Raw genomic sequence first — 18,011 nt, 5'->3', positions numbered from 1 at the left:
ATGTTATAATTTCTCCACAGTTGGCTGATGGATTGATAACAACACATAGAAAAATATGTGGGACTGGCTGCATCACATATTTTTGACACCGCCGCCATTTCTCAACAAATGCTCTCTGCACGTAGATGGGCAATCCATAACTGCCAGTGGACACACACTACTGCCACTGAACCATAATTTTTCCTATTTGCAGTAATCTGGAGATGCTGGTTGTTCTTGTTACAAAATCCTAAATATTAAATCTTTTTCTTGTTGAATGGCAGAGCTATAAATAGTAATAGTGGTAAAAGTGACACTCAAAAGCTGCACTCAAACCAGTGATGGTATACAGTATGAGATAAAGCTCCAGCTGTCTCATATTGATAAGAGCAAAAAGTCAAAACTGTCTGACATATGTACTTGTTTTTGTGAATCATACAGATAAATATGCTGAGCGTGGTCATCACCTGCATCAGTTCTGCATCAGTTTAGACTTAACCTGCTTTATTAAAAACATATTATGAAAAAGTGTCAAATTAAGAGGACACTACTTCATTATTGGCATTCAAATGACAACGAGACAGCATGTCACAGTGAACAATGTTATTTAATTGTACCAAAATGTGTACATGAAATTTGTTGAATAATATCTACAATTTCTTAGAACTCAGACAAGAAGGCGTCATTGTTGAATGAAATTTGCATTTAACTTGTATCATCCGTTTTACTATAGGACACAGTGATTTTCTCTCTTCTTGTTTCAACTCAAGTTTGTATTCCCACGCAGGCGTTTCCTTTGTTAAAACAGCAATTTTTAGTGGGGGGACGCCGGAACTGAAACTACCCTTCAGGGGGCGTGGGGGACACCCCGTCAGACCCGCCTTTGACAGTACTAGATGGCCTTCTGATGCAATACCCCAGCGGAGGGATCAACCCATACGAGCAGGATCAGCAGCGGTTTGCGTTGTTGCTTGGATACGAACGCAAAGGGCGGTGCATTTGGGATCCGTTTCTAAATGAAACTGCCATTACTCAGCGGACATTTTGGCTCTGCGCATTCTGTCTCGACACAGTATGACCTTCTCTGATGTTTGAGCCCGAATGACGCCAGTTTCCTTGACGCTGTTGAAGACGCACCAGACGTGAAAACAGCGCCATTTCTGTCGGCGTCCATGATAGCTATGCGACTGGAACAGATTCCAGAGCTCGAGCTCGGAACAGCAGCGGGAGAGAAATAGCCGCTCCCCTCTCGCTGCTTCTCTTAACTTCAGCCAACGGCAGGTACGTAAACCAGCGACTCACATGGAAGTTTTCTTTTCGCATTGAAATATCCTAGTTCCTACTCTGTATTTCATGCTTAAGCAGCTTACTGCTTTGCCTATATACGACGATATGACGCACAATTTTGAAGGGAAACGTCTGAAAGTCCTCTGTAGGCTACCGGGCAGGCGCTCCTCCTCCCCCTCGGTCACAACAACAAGCGTAGCTAACCTTATGTAATGGTTGTTTCGGTTTTAATAAAAACGCATCTCCGTTTTGTTTTGACTCTGTGCTTGCTATTTTCATGTGCCGTGTTACAGAAAGTTGCTCAAATGTTAGCGTGTTGATATATTTAATAGAGAACTGTCAGGTCTCTGTCACCGTATAGAAACAAGCTCCGTTTACCTGCTCACCACCTCAGTAGCGTTAGTCTTCAGATTTAAAAAAAGAAGAAACGAACCAAATCAAACAAACACTTCGTTATAATTATGTATGCTAGGTAGTAGTCGTATTAATATTAAAATCCGTCTTATGACCAAAAATGAGAAGCTGTCGGCAGCTAACTTGGCTAACGGCTTATTAGCTAAAGGTCGGTGGTCAAGCTAACCTTGCTGTTTGACTGCAAAATGACTCTTATAGCATAAGTCTGCGCAACGTTAGCTGACGCCACAGCTATTGGCTAATGCCAGACTAAATGGTATATTGGCATGGTGATGACATTTCTGACTAATACTAAATATTCTTCTAGATTTCCCTGTAGTTGCTTTGCCGCACTCGGTAGCTCAACGGCGTGACGTTAAGTCAGTTAATATTTGCGCTAAGTCACAATAAACCCGCTAAAGCGGCACGCATTTGTTTCTCATGTGGGATAATTTGAGTACTGCTGGATAAAGTTGGTCTGGTGTCGTGCAGTGAAAAGCTAACTGCCGGCCGGAGATGGTGTGCATTTAAGAAACAGCTGGGTTGGAGATACTGGTCAGCCATATTTAGTAGTTTTCGAGCTAGCTAACCTTTCAGCTGCTGTCCATCTGCACTTCTATAAACATTCTTATACATAAAGGTGTCGGCCGCTGGAATCACGTGATGACAAGCTCTAAGGCTTCATATCTCGACCTTTTTATGTCGTAACTTATAATATACCACCGCTGAATGACGAGCACTGGAGCCAATCAAATCGCCGCAGCCTCCATTTGCTCTTCACGTCGGTGTCCTAATCCACCGCTGCTATACGAGCCTTCCCCTGCTCACTGCCCGCAGTTACACTCAGCTGTTGGATTTGTCGCTAATACAGAACTTAATGGCGATATTAGTCATGAAACAATGCGGATGTTTTGTGATCGTGATACACAAAAGTAGTCAAACAGGAAGGATTTCTTCATGCCCTGCACTACAAACATGTTTCACTTTGTCTGTCACTTAAATGGCATGCAGACCTGAATAGCGTGAGCATTTGAGAATTATGTGAAGGGTCACAGTCGGCTATATTTTGAGGAAATGCAACATTGCTTAAAACAAACCTTTTTATTCTGCTGAAAGAGATTGGGCATACTTGTTAAGATTTTATAGAAACAAAAAAAAATTAAAGATTTGATTATCTGACACACATGCTACAATTGAACCTATTATAACATTAAATGCTCCTTTGTTTCCTCCATAAAATGCATCTTATATTCAGCTGAAAGGAGCAAACTTGTGTCTTCATGTATTTTATTTTTTTTTATTTAAAAAAAGGTCCTGATTCACGCTGCTTTGCTGTGCTCTCTTGCATTCTACATTGAAAATATATGTGAGAAACTTGTTTACTCTGTTTCAGGTTGTGCCGGTGAAGTAAGACGTAGCCACAAAATGGACCCCTCTGACTAAAATGCAAACACGTCTTGTGTTTTGCTCAGAAGCTGAAATCTATCAGCAGCATTAAGCCATGCCTGATGAGTAACACCCCCCCTTTTTGCTCAAAGCAATAAAAAAAAACAACAAAAAAAAAACCATTCTACATGTCTCCCCATGTAGTTTGTACTGCTGGAGTGACAGCCTCCTCTTTCAGATAGGTTAATCGCCTCTGCACCTTTCTCCACCAACCACCCAACAATAAATACCTGTCATAATGTTGCTCTACCCAAGAATGGCCAATACCTGAGGTCCCATGCGTCCAGTGAGCACCGATTCAGACGGTCCTGCTCCTCCTGAGAACCTCTCTTGCCCCTACCCTCTTGTGGGCCCCCTGCCTGCCTCAAAGATGTCTCTGCTTCATTCGCTGGGTCCAGTGCAAAGCTGGCTAGGCCAGGAGCTTGAGAAGTGCGGGATTGATGCCATGATTTACACCCGCTATGTTCTCAGTCTTCTCCTGCATGACAGTTATGATTATGACCTACAAGACCAGGTGAGAATTCAGAAATCTAAATAAATTTTCTTTTACCCTAAAGCAATTATTTTCATTGCTGGTGTAGGAATAAAAATGTCTCATCAGGGGAATAAGTCAGTTTGCCAGGAGAGGTTCACAGTGTGGATTTTCTTTCAACTGGCAATTGTACCACTGATTCAAAAGAGGGATCTTTTGAGTTTTGCTCTTTGCCTTTACATTTTAAAATGCTTTGTGATTGACTTTTCTTGGTTTGTGTGCGAAAGGAAAATGACATCTTCTTGGGATGGGAGAAGGGAACGGGGAAGAAATGGGGCAAGAGCAAGAAGAAGGGAGGGACCGATCTGAGTCTTGAGGAAATGAAGAAGCAAGCCGCTGTGCAATGTCTCCGCTCTGCATCTGATGAAGTAAGCTTTCTTCTACTTGGCTCTTGTAATTCTGCGGTTGTTCAGCTGTTCATTATGACACAACTTAGGCTTTATTTTTAATGATTTTATTTTCTGTGGTTTAAAGTGATGAACTCAAATCACTGTTGCTTTGGAACCTGATAAACCTGTCGGTGACTGTCACTGACTCCCTTTTTTTGGGAAACTTGTGAATGAAAAGCAGTCTGAATACAAGAGACATGGTGGTGCTAATTATGTAAGGAATCTGTTACTGTAGTATTCTTGTCATTTGTTAAGGTGCAGTCATGCAGCTCCTGATTGATTGAATCGCAGTGGATAGACTGTGAATAAAGCTATGTCAGTATGTGAAGCCAAAGCAGTGTAAAATGGAGATCTGTATTGAAAATGCATAGTCACCTTTTTTGCTGGATGGTCACACCTTCTATTAGTCTGCACTAGAAGGGGTATATTACTGTCAGGAGTTAAGTTTTTATTGAACATAAAATAGTGCTATTCTGACTTCTAAATGACCTTCAAAATCAACATAATTTGTGTAAGGGGTTAAGGTATTACACAAGTATAAATTAGATTGCATTTCTATTTTTATGAAGGGGAAAACAGCAGAAAAAAAATTGCTGGCATTTTCATGTATGGTCAGCTGTAGTAAGGGGTGTGTGCTTCAGCTGAGAATGACACAGTGTAAATAGCTGGAAGGAGAAAGGGGGAAGGATCTGCAAGGCAAGAGGGAGGAGTGTGGAGCTCCTCCCTGGGGACTGGACTCTGCACTCTATTTTTTAACTAGTACACAGTGCACGGAATTGCAGCAGAGTCTGTGGGTTGTCAGCTGACCAGCATTAGCACAATGATGCAAGAGGAAACACAGGGAGGAGAAAACTTTGGTTTCCTTTTAATGAAGTGGTATGGGAAGAAATTTTGTTGTCTGGGAGAATGAACAACAAATATGTGAAACTGTTGAGAAATGGTTGTTTTTATTTGTTTCACGCTCATTGCTCTGACTCCTTGGTTTAAGCTGGAATTTTAAACAAGTTGTTGTGTTTGTTACAGTTACTGTTTTTCACATTCTGTTGAAGGAAGCAGTGTATTGTAACAGTATATGTAGCAACTGCACATTGTTAAAAACGCGTAAGTCAATTATTTATCGTTAGTAGAGTTGTTGTTGTTTTTTTTAATTTCTATCATTTTGAAAGCATTTCTGTACCAAAGCTAAATATAGAACAATCGTTTCTGAGCATGTCTGAACTTTTGTATTTCAGTTGACTCAAGTTATGTCCATCTTGTGTTTTTCATTCTTTCATTTGGGTAAGAGTAGTAGTGTTAGGAACACTGCAGTCTTATCTAAGGCAGGATTGTGCTTTTTTTTTTTTTTTTTTTTCTCTCCTCCATATTTTGTCACACTTGCATGTGCCTCTGGTACCCTTGACAGCAAGAACTGCAGTCATTGCTGTGGACAGCTTTTGGCCCACTCTTTGCTTTAATTCAGGCAAATTAGATGGCAATGGTTTTCACCAAGGAACTTTCCAATGGGTGCCATTTTATTTCCCACTGTGTATTTTTTATTGTCGTGAATGCTGACCTTGACTCAGGCAAGTAAGGCCTGCAAGTGGGTCTTAGTGTAATTTTTCTAGGCTAGCCACTTTTGGGAAGGTTATGCCCTGTTCCATGTAAGAGAGGACTCTAGAGCCTCAAAATTACATCATAATATTCCAAGAAAATGTGTCAAATATTCCAAGAATATTTTGAAATGCGTGGAAAAAATTACTGATCAATATTTTATTGATGCTTGCAGGCAGCAGGATTTATAAGTAAATGAAGAGCATTTCCCATCCTTTTTTTCTAGTAACTTATTATCATTTTCTCATTTTTACCTCTTGGCCTTAAAAGGCTAATGGGATATCCTTGTCACCCAACCTGGTGGGTAGATGGGAGATTGCTGTGGACACCCAAAAAATCTGAGATTTTCAGTGACCTCAACCTCGGTCAAGTTTTCTGAAAACCAAATGAATGTGATAACTTGAATGAGACACATAGGATTTTGAAATTGATACCGTAGGTGTCAATTTTTATTTTTATTTTTTAGGATCAATTCAAATCCCAGTGACATTGACCTCAAGGTTAAGATAATAAGTCAAGTTTTCTAAAAACTTTGTGAATGCGATAACTTGAGAATGTTGGGGATGTTGGATTTTCAATCTACTAAAAATCTGGGATTTTGAATCTCAGTGACCTCTGACTCTGAGGTCGAGGTCATGTTTTCTGAAAATCTTGTGAACTCAATAACAACAAACCTACAGTGGGGCAAAAAAGTATTTAGTCAGCCACCGATTGTGCAAGTTCCCCCACCTAAAATGATGACAGAGGTCAGTAATTTGCACCAGAGGTACACTTCAACTGTGAGAGACAGAATGTGAAAAAAAATCCATGAATCCACATGGTAGGATTTGTAAAGAATTTATTCGTAAATCAGGGTGGAAAATAAGTATTTGGTCAATAACAAAAATACAACTCAATACTTTGTAACATAACCTTTGTTGGCAATAACAGAGGTCAAACGTTTACTATAGGTCTTTACCAGGTTTGCACACACAGTAGCTGGTATTTTGGCCCATTCCTCCATGCAGATCTTCTCGAGAGCAGTGATGTTTTGGGGCTGTCGCCGAGCAACACGGACTTTCAACTCCCGCCACAGATTTTCTATGGGGTTGAGGTCTGGAGACTGGCTAGGCCACTCCAGGACTTTCAAATGCTTCTTACGGAGCCACTCCTTTGTTGCCCGGGCGGTGTGTTTTGGATCATTGTCATGTTGGAAGACCCAGCCTCGTTTCATCTTCAAAGTTCTCACTGATGGAAGGAGGTTTTGGCTCAAAATCTCACGATACATGGCCCCATTCATTCTGTCCTTAACACGGATCAGTCGTCCTGTCCCCTTGGCAGAAAAACAGCCCCATAGCATGATGTTTCCACCCCCATGCTTCACAGTAGGTATGGTGTTCTTGGGATGCAACTCAGTATTCTTCTTCCTCCAAACACGACGAGTTGAGTTTATACCAAAAAGTTCTACTTTGGTTTCATCTGACCACATGACATTCTCCCAATCCTCTGCTGTATCATCCATGTGCTCTCTGGCAAACTTCAGACGGGCCTGGACATGCACTGGCTTCAGCAGCGGAACACGTCTGGCACTGCGGGATTTGATTCCCTGCCGTTGTAGTGTGTTACTGATGGTGACCTTTGTTACTTTGGTCCCAGCTCTCTGCAGGTCATTCACCAGGTCCCCCCGTGTGGTTCTGGGATCTTTGCTCACCGTTCTCATGATCATTTTGACCCCACGGGATGAGATCTTGCGTGGAGCCCCAGATCGAGGGAGATTATCAGTGGTCTTGTATGTCTTCCATTTTCTGATGATTGCTCCCACAGTTGATTTTTTCACACCAAGCTGCTTGCCTATTGTAGATTCACTCTTCCCAGTCTGGTGCAGGTCTACAATACTTTTCCTGGTGTCCTTCGAAAGCTCTTTGGTCTTGGCCATGGCGGAGTTTGGAGTCTGACTGTTTGAGGCTGTGGACAGGTGTCTTTTATACAGATGATGAGTTCAAACAGGTGCCATTCATACAGGTAACGAGTGGGGGACAGAAAAGCTTCTTACAGAAGACGTTACAGGTCTGTGAGAGCCAGAGATTTTCCTTGTTTGAGGTGACCAAATACTTATTTTCCACCCTAATTTACGAATAAATTCTTTACAAATCCTACCATGTGAATTCATGGATTTTTTTTTTCACATTCTGTCTCTCACAGTTGAAGTGTACCTCTGGTGCAAATTACTGACCTCTGTCATCATTTTAAGTGGGGGAACTTGCACAATCGGTGGCTGACTAAATACTTTTTTGCCCCACTGTAGATGTGGGTGCTAGCAGGCTGAGGGGTAGCACTGGCAGTTGCCAGTATTTTTTTTTTTTCTGTAAGTTTTAAGTAGAAGTATTAAAATAACTGCTTAACATTTTTGTTTAGCAATAACTAAAGGAAATCAACCTTGTCAGACGTTTCAACCACCCCTATGTTGCTACCATGTAGCTGCATTAGTAATTTCCATTCAGCATTTGCTCTTCCTGTCCTACAAATTTGAACTAGTGGGTGCTTCAACCACACTTGGTCAAATCATTTGTTTATATTTGGGTCATGCATTTCCAGCTGCTAGCATCCTCTTTCGTAGCCTGGTTGTACAACATGTTTTTAGATCACGCAGTGAAATGAGTTTGTTTCCATCTTCAGTCTTCAGGAGACATTTATTTATATATATATATATATATATAGATATAATAGATATAGATATAGATAATAATAGATATAGATAGAGATATATATAGATATAGATATAGATAGATAGATAGAGATATATATATATATATATATATATATATATATATATATATATATATATATATATATATATATATAGATATATATATATATATATATAGATATATATAGATATAGATATATATAATATAGTATATATAGATATAGATATAGATATAGATATATATAATAGATATATAGATATAAATATAAAAATTAATTATTCATTTTTTTTTTCTTTTTTCATTCATTCATTCATAGCTGTAGTATCCTGGACAGCATGCATCCAGACAGCTGTGTTTTCTCTGTTTGTGGATAATGTCTCTCACCGTGGTTTGCTGGAGTCCCAAAGCCTTGTGACATGATGTAGAGTGTGTTGAGATGTTTTGGTCTACTTTGCCTTGTCAGATGGGTTCTATTTAAGTGATTTCTCAATTTAACAGGAACGGCACTAATTAGAATTCATTTGACTACGGAATTTGGCTTTCTAAAATATTGTGGTTAATCACAGTTGATTCATAGTTTAACAAACGGGAGCAATTACTATTTCAAAAGAAGGACCGGCAGGGTTGGATGGCATTTTTCTTCCATCTGAATGAAATAATTAAAAAGCAATAATTTTTGCATTAATTCTGGTTACTTTATTTAATATTAACATTTGCTTGTTTTGAACCATGTGTGACAAATATATATATATTTTTTTATAAAACAGTTTATATTGTTACTAAACAAGCAAGAAAACTGCAATATCCTGATAAATTTCATTGAGATTTGCTGTCCAAAATTAGGTCGTTGTGGGAATTATTAAGTACAGCATAAAAATATGCATCTCTAATCTTTTTTTTTTTTTTTCTCATCTGTGCAGAACTCTGGAATTGAAAGCCTTGTTGAAGAGCTTTGCTCTAAACTGAAGGAGATCCAAAACAAACAGAAAGGTTTGATATCCTGTGTTATCAAATCTATAATCATTTCATTTAAAAACATTAAGTGATTGTTCTAATGTGATGTTTTGGTGTTTAATGTTTTGTTCAGAGGAAAAACAGATTAGAAGGAAATCTGATGGCTCTCAGTCTCCAGAACGTGTTGAGTCCCCCTCTTCAAAGGACCAGGTGGAAATGTAAGCTATATAATGTGGGCGTTTTCATCCAAAGTGTGTGTTTTACTAAAAAATAAAGGTGATCTTTTGCAGTTGTATTTGAATTAAATTGCATGTAACTCCCATTTTCTCATCTCTTATATCTGCAGGTATTATGAAGCCTTTCCTCCTTTGTCAGAGAAATCTGTTTGTCTCCAGGAGATTATGACAGTGTGGAACAAGGCTAAGGCCTGTACGTATTCAAGCTCCTCATCCTCTGCAGCCCCACAAACTAGCACAGACACCTCTTCCCCCAAAGATTGCAACAGTGAAGGCGAGGCTGCAAAGGAGCGAAACCTAGAGGCGTGTGGTACCATCACTACTGTAACCAGCGAGAGAGGCCAGCAACGACGAGGCAAGAAGGAGAAAGAAAACAGATATCACAGTGGTGCAACAGCAGAGGAGAAACCTACTGTCCACTCTAAGAGACAGATGAGACACAGATCTGAGGGCAAATACCGACCAAGATCTTGGTCTTCTGGCTCTAGTGAGGCAGGCTCAAGCTCAAGTGGGAACCAGGGTGACTCAAAGTCATCAAGGAGCAAGGCAGTTAGAATAAGGCACAAGTCCAGGGAGGCTGCAAAGAACAGGAGAACACGCAACAGTGGGCAAGTGAAGCTGCAGGTGAAGGTTCTTGATAAAGAAGAGCGAAGAAACACTGGAGGGAGCAGTAGTGGCACCACCGGTGGCACTGCCAAGCAACCACAGCCTTACAAAAAGGGGAAGAGACCGCTGAAAGAGATTCGTAAAGATCCAGGCTGGGTGGAAGCAAAAGAGTCCGGAATTGAGGCCAGGAACAGAAAAGAATACATGGAGGAGCCACTTTGGTACACTGAGCCCATAACAGAGTATTTCATACCTTTCAGCAGCAGAGAAAGCAAGCTGGAAACAAAATATCGAAGCAAGGTAGATTCTCCCGGTGGCTTTTCCTTGTCAACCAACATGGAGAGGCTGCCGGAGAGAATCCAGGGAATCTACATCGCCAATGAGTACCAGAGAGCATACCTAGCAGCAGGCTCATTTGTGGATGGGCACTTTGTAGAAGGGCCTGGCGAAGCAGACGATGAAGCTGCTGAACTCACTGGGACCTCAAGCTGCCCTCAGCCAGAGGATAGTAGAGATTTAGATGACAAGCATCTGTCTGAATTCACTCACTTCTATGAAGTAGATATTTATCAATCCATATTGGATACTAGTGCCTCAGATTCAATACAAGAGAGTCGGATCTTAAGCATGATTCGACAGAAAAGCAAAGAGCAAAGAGACGTTGAGGCAGAATGTTGTTTAGTGTTAGATGGCCTTGAGCAGCAAGGGAAAAGTGCAATGCAGGAAGCTTCAGGATCTGTTGGATATTTAATGGAGGATCTTGAAAACATGGCGCAAGTTTGGGGATGTTATTCACCATCTACTTCAGAGGATATAGATGGAGAAAGCTTCATAGGAGACTCTCCCATCCGTCTCTCTCCTCTCCTCGATAGTGTTTCATTCACACTGAGCAAACTGTCAGGACATCTGGAGGAGTGCCCCGTTCCTGAAGCCACCAGTGAACAATCCTGCTTCTCTCTTTTCGAGCTGCAGTACGACAGTCCTACTTTTCCTTTTCCATGCGACTCACTCACCGTTGGTCACGAAAACAACACCGATTCTAGTAGCTGTCTCGACCTACATTCAAATAAACAGTCTCGTTTGCTAATATGGACCAAAAATAGTGCCTTTGACGAAACTGAACACTGTTCCAACCTATCAACGCGAACGTGCAGTCCGTGGTCTCATTCGGAGGAGACTCGTTCTGATAATGAGCAAGGAAACGTTCCAGCAGAAGATGTTGCTCAAATTGGCAGTGAAGAGATTAACTGTATAATACCTCCTCTGACTAGTACATATCTCGAGGATGAAATCTTGGATTTTTTGCAAGAAGACTCTGGCCGTAAGTGTGAGGAGGTCAGTGTTAGCACAGCATCCAATCAGACCTTCACCAAAAAATCTAAATTGGAGTCCATTTGTGGTATAGCTTTGGAAGAGGACGAGAGTAAACAGTATAGCACCGGCATGTTTTCGGACAACACAAACCAACAGAGTGATAACTACACCTCAGGGATAATAAAAGACATTTGGACTGCAATTGGAAACGGCAAATCTGTAACGTCACGTCAAAGAGCAGAAAAATCCAGTGAGGGCCTCTTCTCAGAGGAGTCAGGTGGTTACTGCTGCAGCTGTCTGGAGGTGCATGCGAAAGGAGCTCCAATTCAGGGACCTCAGAAAAAAGCAGTGCAGCGGTCAGAATACCACCTGTGGGAAGGCAAGAAAGAAGAGCAGGACTTGGCCAAAAACAAACTCTCCAAGTTAGATGGTGCTGGGGATTACATGACTCCGTCCAAGCCCTGGGACTTGAACTCTGACAAGGAAAGCACGTCGTTCATCCTAGGAGGGGTATATGGAGAGTTGAAGACACTAAGCGGTGATAAGAATTGGGCTGTTGTGCCACCAAGTAATGCCCAAGATAACTTGCTGCAGTGCGCTGCTGTAGCTGCATCTGCTTCAGGCTCAGATATGCTCACCATCACTGGCACTGATGTGTTCATGAACACAAGCAGCTGCTTTGCACCTGGGCACAGGCCCCTGTGGAGGCCACTGGTGTCCTTTGGGCAGAGTGACCAGGCCATTAGAGGAGGTGGCGATGGATTGAATAAGGGATTTTCTTTCATCTTCCATGAAGATTTGCTTGGATCTTATGGAGGCCTGCATAGTGAGGATCAAGGTTTAGAATACCCATTTGCATCCTTCAACCTGAACAGTCCCTTCTCTCAAGTCCTTCATGTTGAGTGTTCCTTTGAGCCTGAGGATATGGCGTCATTCAGTCCAGGGTTCAAGCCAAAATCTATTCTTTGCTCAGACTCTGAGAATGAAGCTTTTCACCCTCGAATATATGGCATCAATCGGACACAGTACAGGGCCATTCGTATTTCCCCCAGGACCCATTTCCGACCAATATCTGCCTCTGAGTTGTCCCCTGGTGGAGCGAGTGATTCTGAGGCTGAGTCTGAAAAAGAGGAGACAAGTTTTCCCATCCTAGCACCAGTTGACGTCTTCGATGATCCTCAGGCAGACCTGAAACCTTTGGAGGAGGACGCAGAGTGCGAGGGCCCTTATTATGGGAAGTCAGAACTGGAATCTGGTAAATTCTTACCCAGATTAAAGAAGTCTGGCATGGAGAAGAGTGCTCAGACCTCTCTGGATTCACAGGAGGGCTCCAGTACCCTCCTGCCAATCGCTGAGCAAGAGATTTGCTTAGACTGCAAAACAGCAGCAGCTGTTACCAGTGCAGGTGGACAGACGGACACTTCAGTCACCAAGATTCAAAAAGACGAATCTTCAGGAGAAAAGCGGTTCTGCTCGTGTTCACCAACTGGTCACATTCCCAAGTATGGGATTGCTTACGACTTTATTGGAGATGTGGCAGAGGTAAGTCTTTATTCAAATGATTTCTGATTCTCAATTTCTACACGGTGTTTTGTCATTTGCTGTGAAATCAATCTGTTGGATGAATACGGATTTAAAAACAAACAAACAACTAACTGTGCATTTGTTTTATTTAGTTCTCTCTGTTAAATACAGGTGAACAGGAAGGAACTGGGAACCAGCAAGATGAGTGCTGGTGGCAGAACACAACTTGTTCCCCCCTCTTCCCTGGATCTCAGTGCACAGGTAAAACTTGGAAAACATTAGATCCTTATCTTATTCATGCCATTATTGTGTAGAACACATGAAACAACTTTTTACCTCTCAGCTGTAAAAGTCTGATGGGGTATAGTCATCACCCCGTTGGTTGGGTGGGTGGCGTGGGCTGCTAAGTTTGTGTATAATTGAGAATGAGGCCACGTGGACAAGTTTGAATCTCAATGAACTTGACTTTGAGACAAGTTTTTTGAAGATCTTGTACAGGGGATTTTATTTTTGGGAGATTATTGGAATTAAGTTTTTCTCTCAGCATATAATTGTCTGCTTTACCGAAACTGTAGTTGTTTCTTTTACAATTTTGCTACTCTGGTATCTAGAGACATTCTGCTTGTAGCATTAGTCTAGTTCTAGTTAAGAATCTGACCATTTTTCTTTCTGTCCTTCTCCAGGGAGCAGCAACATTTGAATATTCTACCTGTTGCAGAGAGGAAACCTTTCTTCCTCTCCTTTTGTGACTGGACCTCTCTACCAGCAATGATTCAGGGTCATCTCAGAGCTGGAAAACCTAATTTAGGCTCATTTTTTTTCTGAGACGCCCCTCCAAATCCCACAATGCATAAACCCTGTTGGTTTTCATTTTCTAACTTTAAAAAAGGAGAAAAAAAAGGAGAAAAAAAACCTTGTGTAATCAACAATCGGATCAACAAAAATAGGAAAATTAAAAAAATATGTTCTGTGTTTGAGTGATGCCATGTGCGGATGTGCATTTTTAAGCATTTAGGCATTTTTTTTTTTTTTTTTTTTTTAATTTGTTTGGGTTGATTCTTTTGTACACTGGTCCCTTTTCAAGTCTCACAGTTATCAGGAGGGACAATCTTTTGTTCTATTGTTGTCCATTTTGTTACCACCATTTTTGCTTTTTGAATTAGGTCTCTGGTAGCTGGTGGTCTTTGAATGGTTGTTCGGTATGTTTGTCCAGCCTCACTCCTCCTTTGTAGTTGTGTGAAAACGACTGCTATCGCATCCTCTACTTACAAGATTGTGTTCAGAAAGACGATACAACATTATTTTCTTTCTTTGAATGACACCATAAGACTTTTAAGAGTTCAGTTTAAAAGTTTAGTTTGTTTGGATGACTTTCTGAATGTGAAGTAGAGAATGTGTGCAGCTTCATTCTGAATCTCTGTTCCCCATGTGAGAGATTTTTTTTTTTTTTTTTTTTTTGGGAATGGTGATAGTCCTTTTAGAATCCAGCAGTAGATATAGTGTGGTTTGTGAGTCGCAAAAATATTAAACAAATGAATAAAAATAAGGAAATCAAATGAGTTTTTTGTTTGGCAAAAAATACTAATAATCTACTTGAAAATGCAATGCTGTAAAAGACACTGGGGGGCAACGTGTGATTTGGGGTAATAACCCATCATGATAAGACATGACTACAGTCTTTGTTTTCTTTTAATGTTTTGTTTTTCTCTCCAGAGACCTGCATTGCAATTGAATGAGATATGTTGTTGTTGTTGTTTTTTTTGTGTTTGTTTATTTGTTTATTTGGGGTGGGAGGTTGTGTGAGAGAGCGTGTGTGGGTGGTTTTTTTTTTGGGGGGGGGGTCTCTCTGTTTCTTTTGTAATTTTAATGGTACACACTATTGGTGCTATAAATACGTTCAAAATATTTTGAAGTTGCAGTTTTATTATATGACTCTTGATTTAAAGATGACAAAAATTTTATTTGTTGTCCCTCAGATAACCTATAAGAAAATTAATAGAAAACTTGCCCTTCCTGGTTAATTTGGCTGGATTTTTATTTTAATGAAACCTGCCTGTTGTCTTACTCTCCTGTAACAGCAGAAGGAGAACTTGCAGGTAGCATGTCTTCATTTTCTATCCATTCTCGGAAAGGCCAAAACTGGTTCTCCCTGCTGCAGCTAAACAGATTGATAGCAGTGTAAGTGGTGGGGCAAATGTTCAATCTAAAAAAAGGCGTAACTACACTAAGGTACAAATGCTTTTTGTTCTCCATATGGGTTTTGTTTTTATTTTATTTTTATCTTTTGGTGTTCACTATATCATGTTGAAATGAAATATTAAGTAATGTGTGTGTGTGTGTGTGTGTGTTGACATAGAACTTGTGAAACTACTGGTTCAGAATGAGTGGTTGTTGATTTTTTTTTTTTGATTTTTTTAAAAATATGTGTATGGTGAGCTTCACCTTCATTAATTTGGCCTAGCTTGAACTAAAACCCTGATCCAATTGGCTACCAATTTGTCGTGGCACATGTGCCTCCCTGTGTGACCTTTGCTTTTGAAACCCCAAAATATTTGCAGATAAGCATGTTTCCTAAAAGGTGTTTTTCTGTCTGATCTTTTATTGTCTTCTCATTTGAGGATAGTAGCAGTGTGTATATATTCTTTTTATTTTCATATTTAATTTTTTTTTTTTTTTTTGTCATACCATACCCCAAACTGAAGCACAGATTACCAAAATCATCCCTCTGTCATGGGTACATGTCAGCAGTGTACACAGTAATGCACTGTCGCAGGTAAAGGTGTTTTTATTTTGGGCATGGCTTTGACATGGCTCTGTAGAAAATTAAGATTTGAAGGTCCAAAGTTTTAGTCCAATGCCGCTTGATTTTTAAAAAAGGGCCCCCCAAGTAGCTGAATGGAAGGTACTTAACTTCAGGGTCTTGTCACCTTTCTTTGAGACACTCAGGAATTTTTTAATATAAGCATACTGCATAGTCTACACTCAGACCTGTGGCAGTGCATTGATGCATCAATGTAAAACATTTTCTTCAAATGTTGAACAAATTATTGACAGGAGTTCTTTCCAAACAGCAGAGGTGACTGTCATTAATTTAGAGCTGTAGTTTTAGGAAGGGGGAAAAAAAGAATTAAGCCATTGTAATAAGCAATGTGGAAGGGAGTCCCACGAGCCCCAAGTCCTATGCAATACCTTGGCGCATGGAAACATTGAAGAGAATATGGAGAAATGTCCTTTAGTTACTTTTGCATGTGGATCGCTTTTGAGTGAGGAACACATGGGACAGAAAAAACAAACTTGTGGAATGTCTCTAAAAATACAGCATGCAAACATCACACTCCATCTTTTTTAGTTGGATTATTATGGGTAAAAAAAATAAACTTACGAGTGAGGTTAAAGTGATTGAAAGAATGCTATGACTGTGTGTGTGTGAAACTGTCAGTGAATGTGTGCAAGAAATCACAAAAAACACTTACTTGGGAGTTCTGTATTTAACTCTTCCATTTTGATAGGCTGTGTTTGAAACAAAACGTGACGAGTAAACGCATTCAGAGAGGGTTTGTGTTCGGAGAGACTTCTTACAAGCAAACTTTCAACTGCGCTGTGTTCTGAACAGCATATCCAGCACAGAAAACCCAAGTTTTCCTCGTCTGTTCATTCCCAAGTAGATGATGCTCCTTTGCCCTCCCTCTTCTCTATGTTCCTGAACCCTATGTATCCTGCGTAGCTGTGTTCTTATTTCATGTTCACCCTGAGTAAATTATTTTTGTTTCATTGTGGATTTTCTTAACACATAATAAAGGATTAAACCAAAATGCAGTCTGTAGGTTCCTGTGTCTTTGCATTATCTAGAGCAGGTGTGGGCAATTCCAGGTCTCGAGGGCCGGTGTCCTGCAGGTTTTGAATCTCACCTTGGGTCAACACACCTGAATTAAACGATTCGTTCGTTACCAGGCCTCTGGAGAACTTCAGGACATGTTGAGCTAATTTAGCCATTTAAATCGGCTGTGTTGGATCAAGGACGCATCTAAAACCTGCAGGGACACCGGCCCTCGAGGCCTGGAGTTGCCCACTCCTGATCTAGAGTGTTGAAAGGAAATAGGAGCAGCGTTACATTTTAGCTCGTCAGCCTCACGGTGACACTAGAGAGCAGGTGAGGCACTGCCAACTGCTTAAGTATTTATAGCATATGTCAGACTGCAGCTTTTATTCTTGCGGACAATGTTTTTAAGATCCTGTATACTTTTGTGTACCAAAGGTGGTTTTCCAACACATTATTAGCTGGTTTTTGAAAGGCTAATATAACAGCAACAGCCTTAAATAATTTATCCATTGCACTGAAGAATTGTGACTAAATATTTAACATTATGAGATTATCCACACATACACATTAAGATTTTATATTTCTAATGTAACAGAATAAAATGAATGTGATGTTTGTGGTTGTCAAACAAACCCAATGTGTTGATAAGATGACCAAACGAGATAAATGATTATCCCATGTGTGAGTGTTGCTTCTGTCAGACTTGATCTGTGCCTTCTCGTTAAAATGGTGGAGGCTAGCGACATGGTGGGAGGGGTTACACCACAACAATGCAGAAAACAGGTTGATATTCCTGAGCATAGCATTTAAGTGTAGCTTTTTATAATATTGATGTCTACAATCAAAATAAAAGCTTTCATTAATAATAGTAGCAGTAATAATTAAAGTTCACTATATTACTTTATTATGATTATGCATTTGCTAACAATTTACTATGTACAGAAAACATGCTGGCATATTAGATGCCGAACCACTTCATGTGGCGGATGAGTAGCTCCTCCCGGGTGGCTGAACTCACCTTATCTCTAAGTGAAAGGCCAGCCACCTACACTTTAGATTAATTTTAGAAATTGCACTTAATAAAACTGCAATCCAAAAGTATGGACACACTTAATATTTTAACCTTGATATTTTTTGAGTTTGGATGAATAATTGCTGCTTTGCACAAAACCTTTATTAGTAATTTATTTATACAGAGTATATCTTCTTAAAAGTTTCAGGCCTATAGCACTTCTAATGACAGTTTTCACAATT

At 40.3% G+C, this 18,011-nt stretch overlaps 1 protein-coding gene across 1 annotated transcript; it reads left to right on the top strand.

The window, feature by feature from the left end:
- Window positions 1-3,204: 3,204 nt before the first annotated feature.
- On the top strand, window positions 3,205-16,749 carry kiaa0232 (KIAA0232 ortholog; the record flags this gene model as incomplete). Its single annotated transcript, XM_005931580.3, is given in 7 exon segments — window positions 3,205-3,619; window positions 3,865-4,005; window positions 9,224-9,293; window positions 9,391-9,475; window positions 9,604-12,955; window positions 13,109-13,198; window positions 13,621-16,749. Coding segments are annotated over 7 exon segments (4,041 nt in total). The 3' UTR covers window positions 13,687-16,749.
- Between the last annotated feature and the right edge of the window lie 1,262 nt (window positions 16,750-18,011).

This window comes from Haplochromis burtoni, unplaced genomic scaffold (assembly GCF_018398535.1).
Source record: "Haplochromis burtoni strain Fernald_Lab_line unplaced genomic scaffold, NCSU_Asbu1 Contig_143, whole genome shotgun sequence".
Taxonomy (NCBI): domain Eukaryota; kingdom Metazoa; phylum Chordata; class Actinopteri; order Cichliformes; family Cichlidae; genus Haplochromis; species Haplochromis burtoni.
This window is presented reverse-complemented; position numbering and strand designations above follow the sequence as displayed.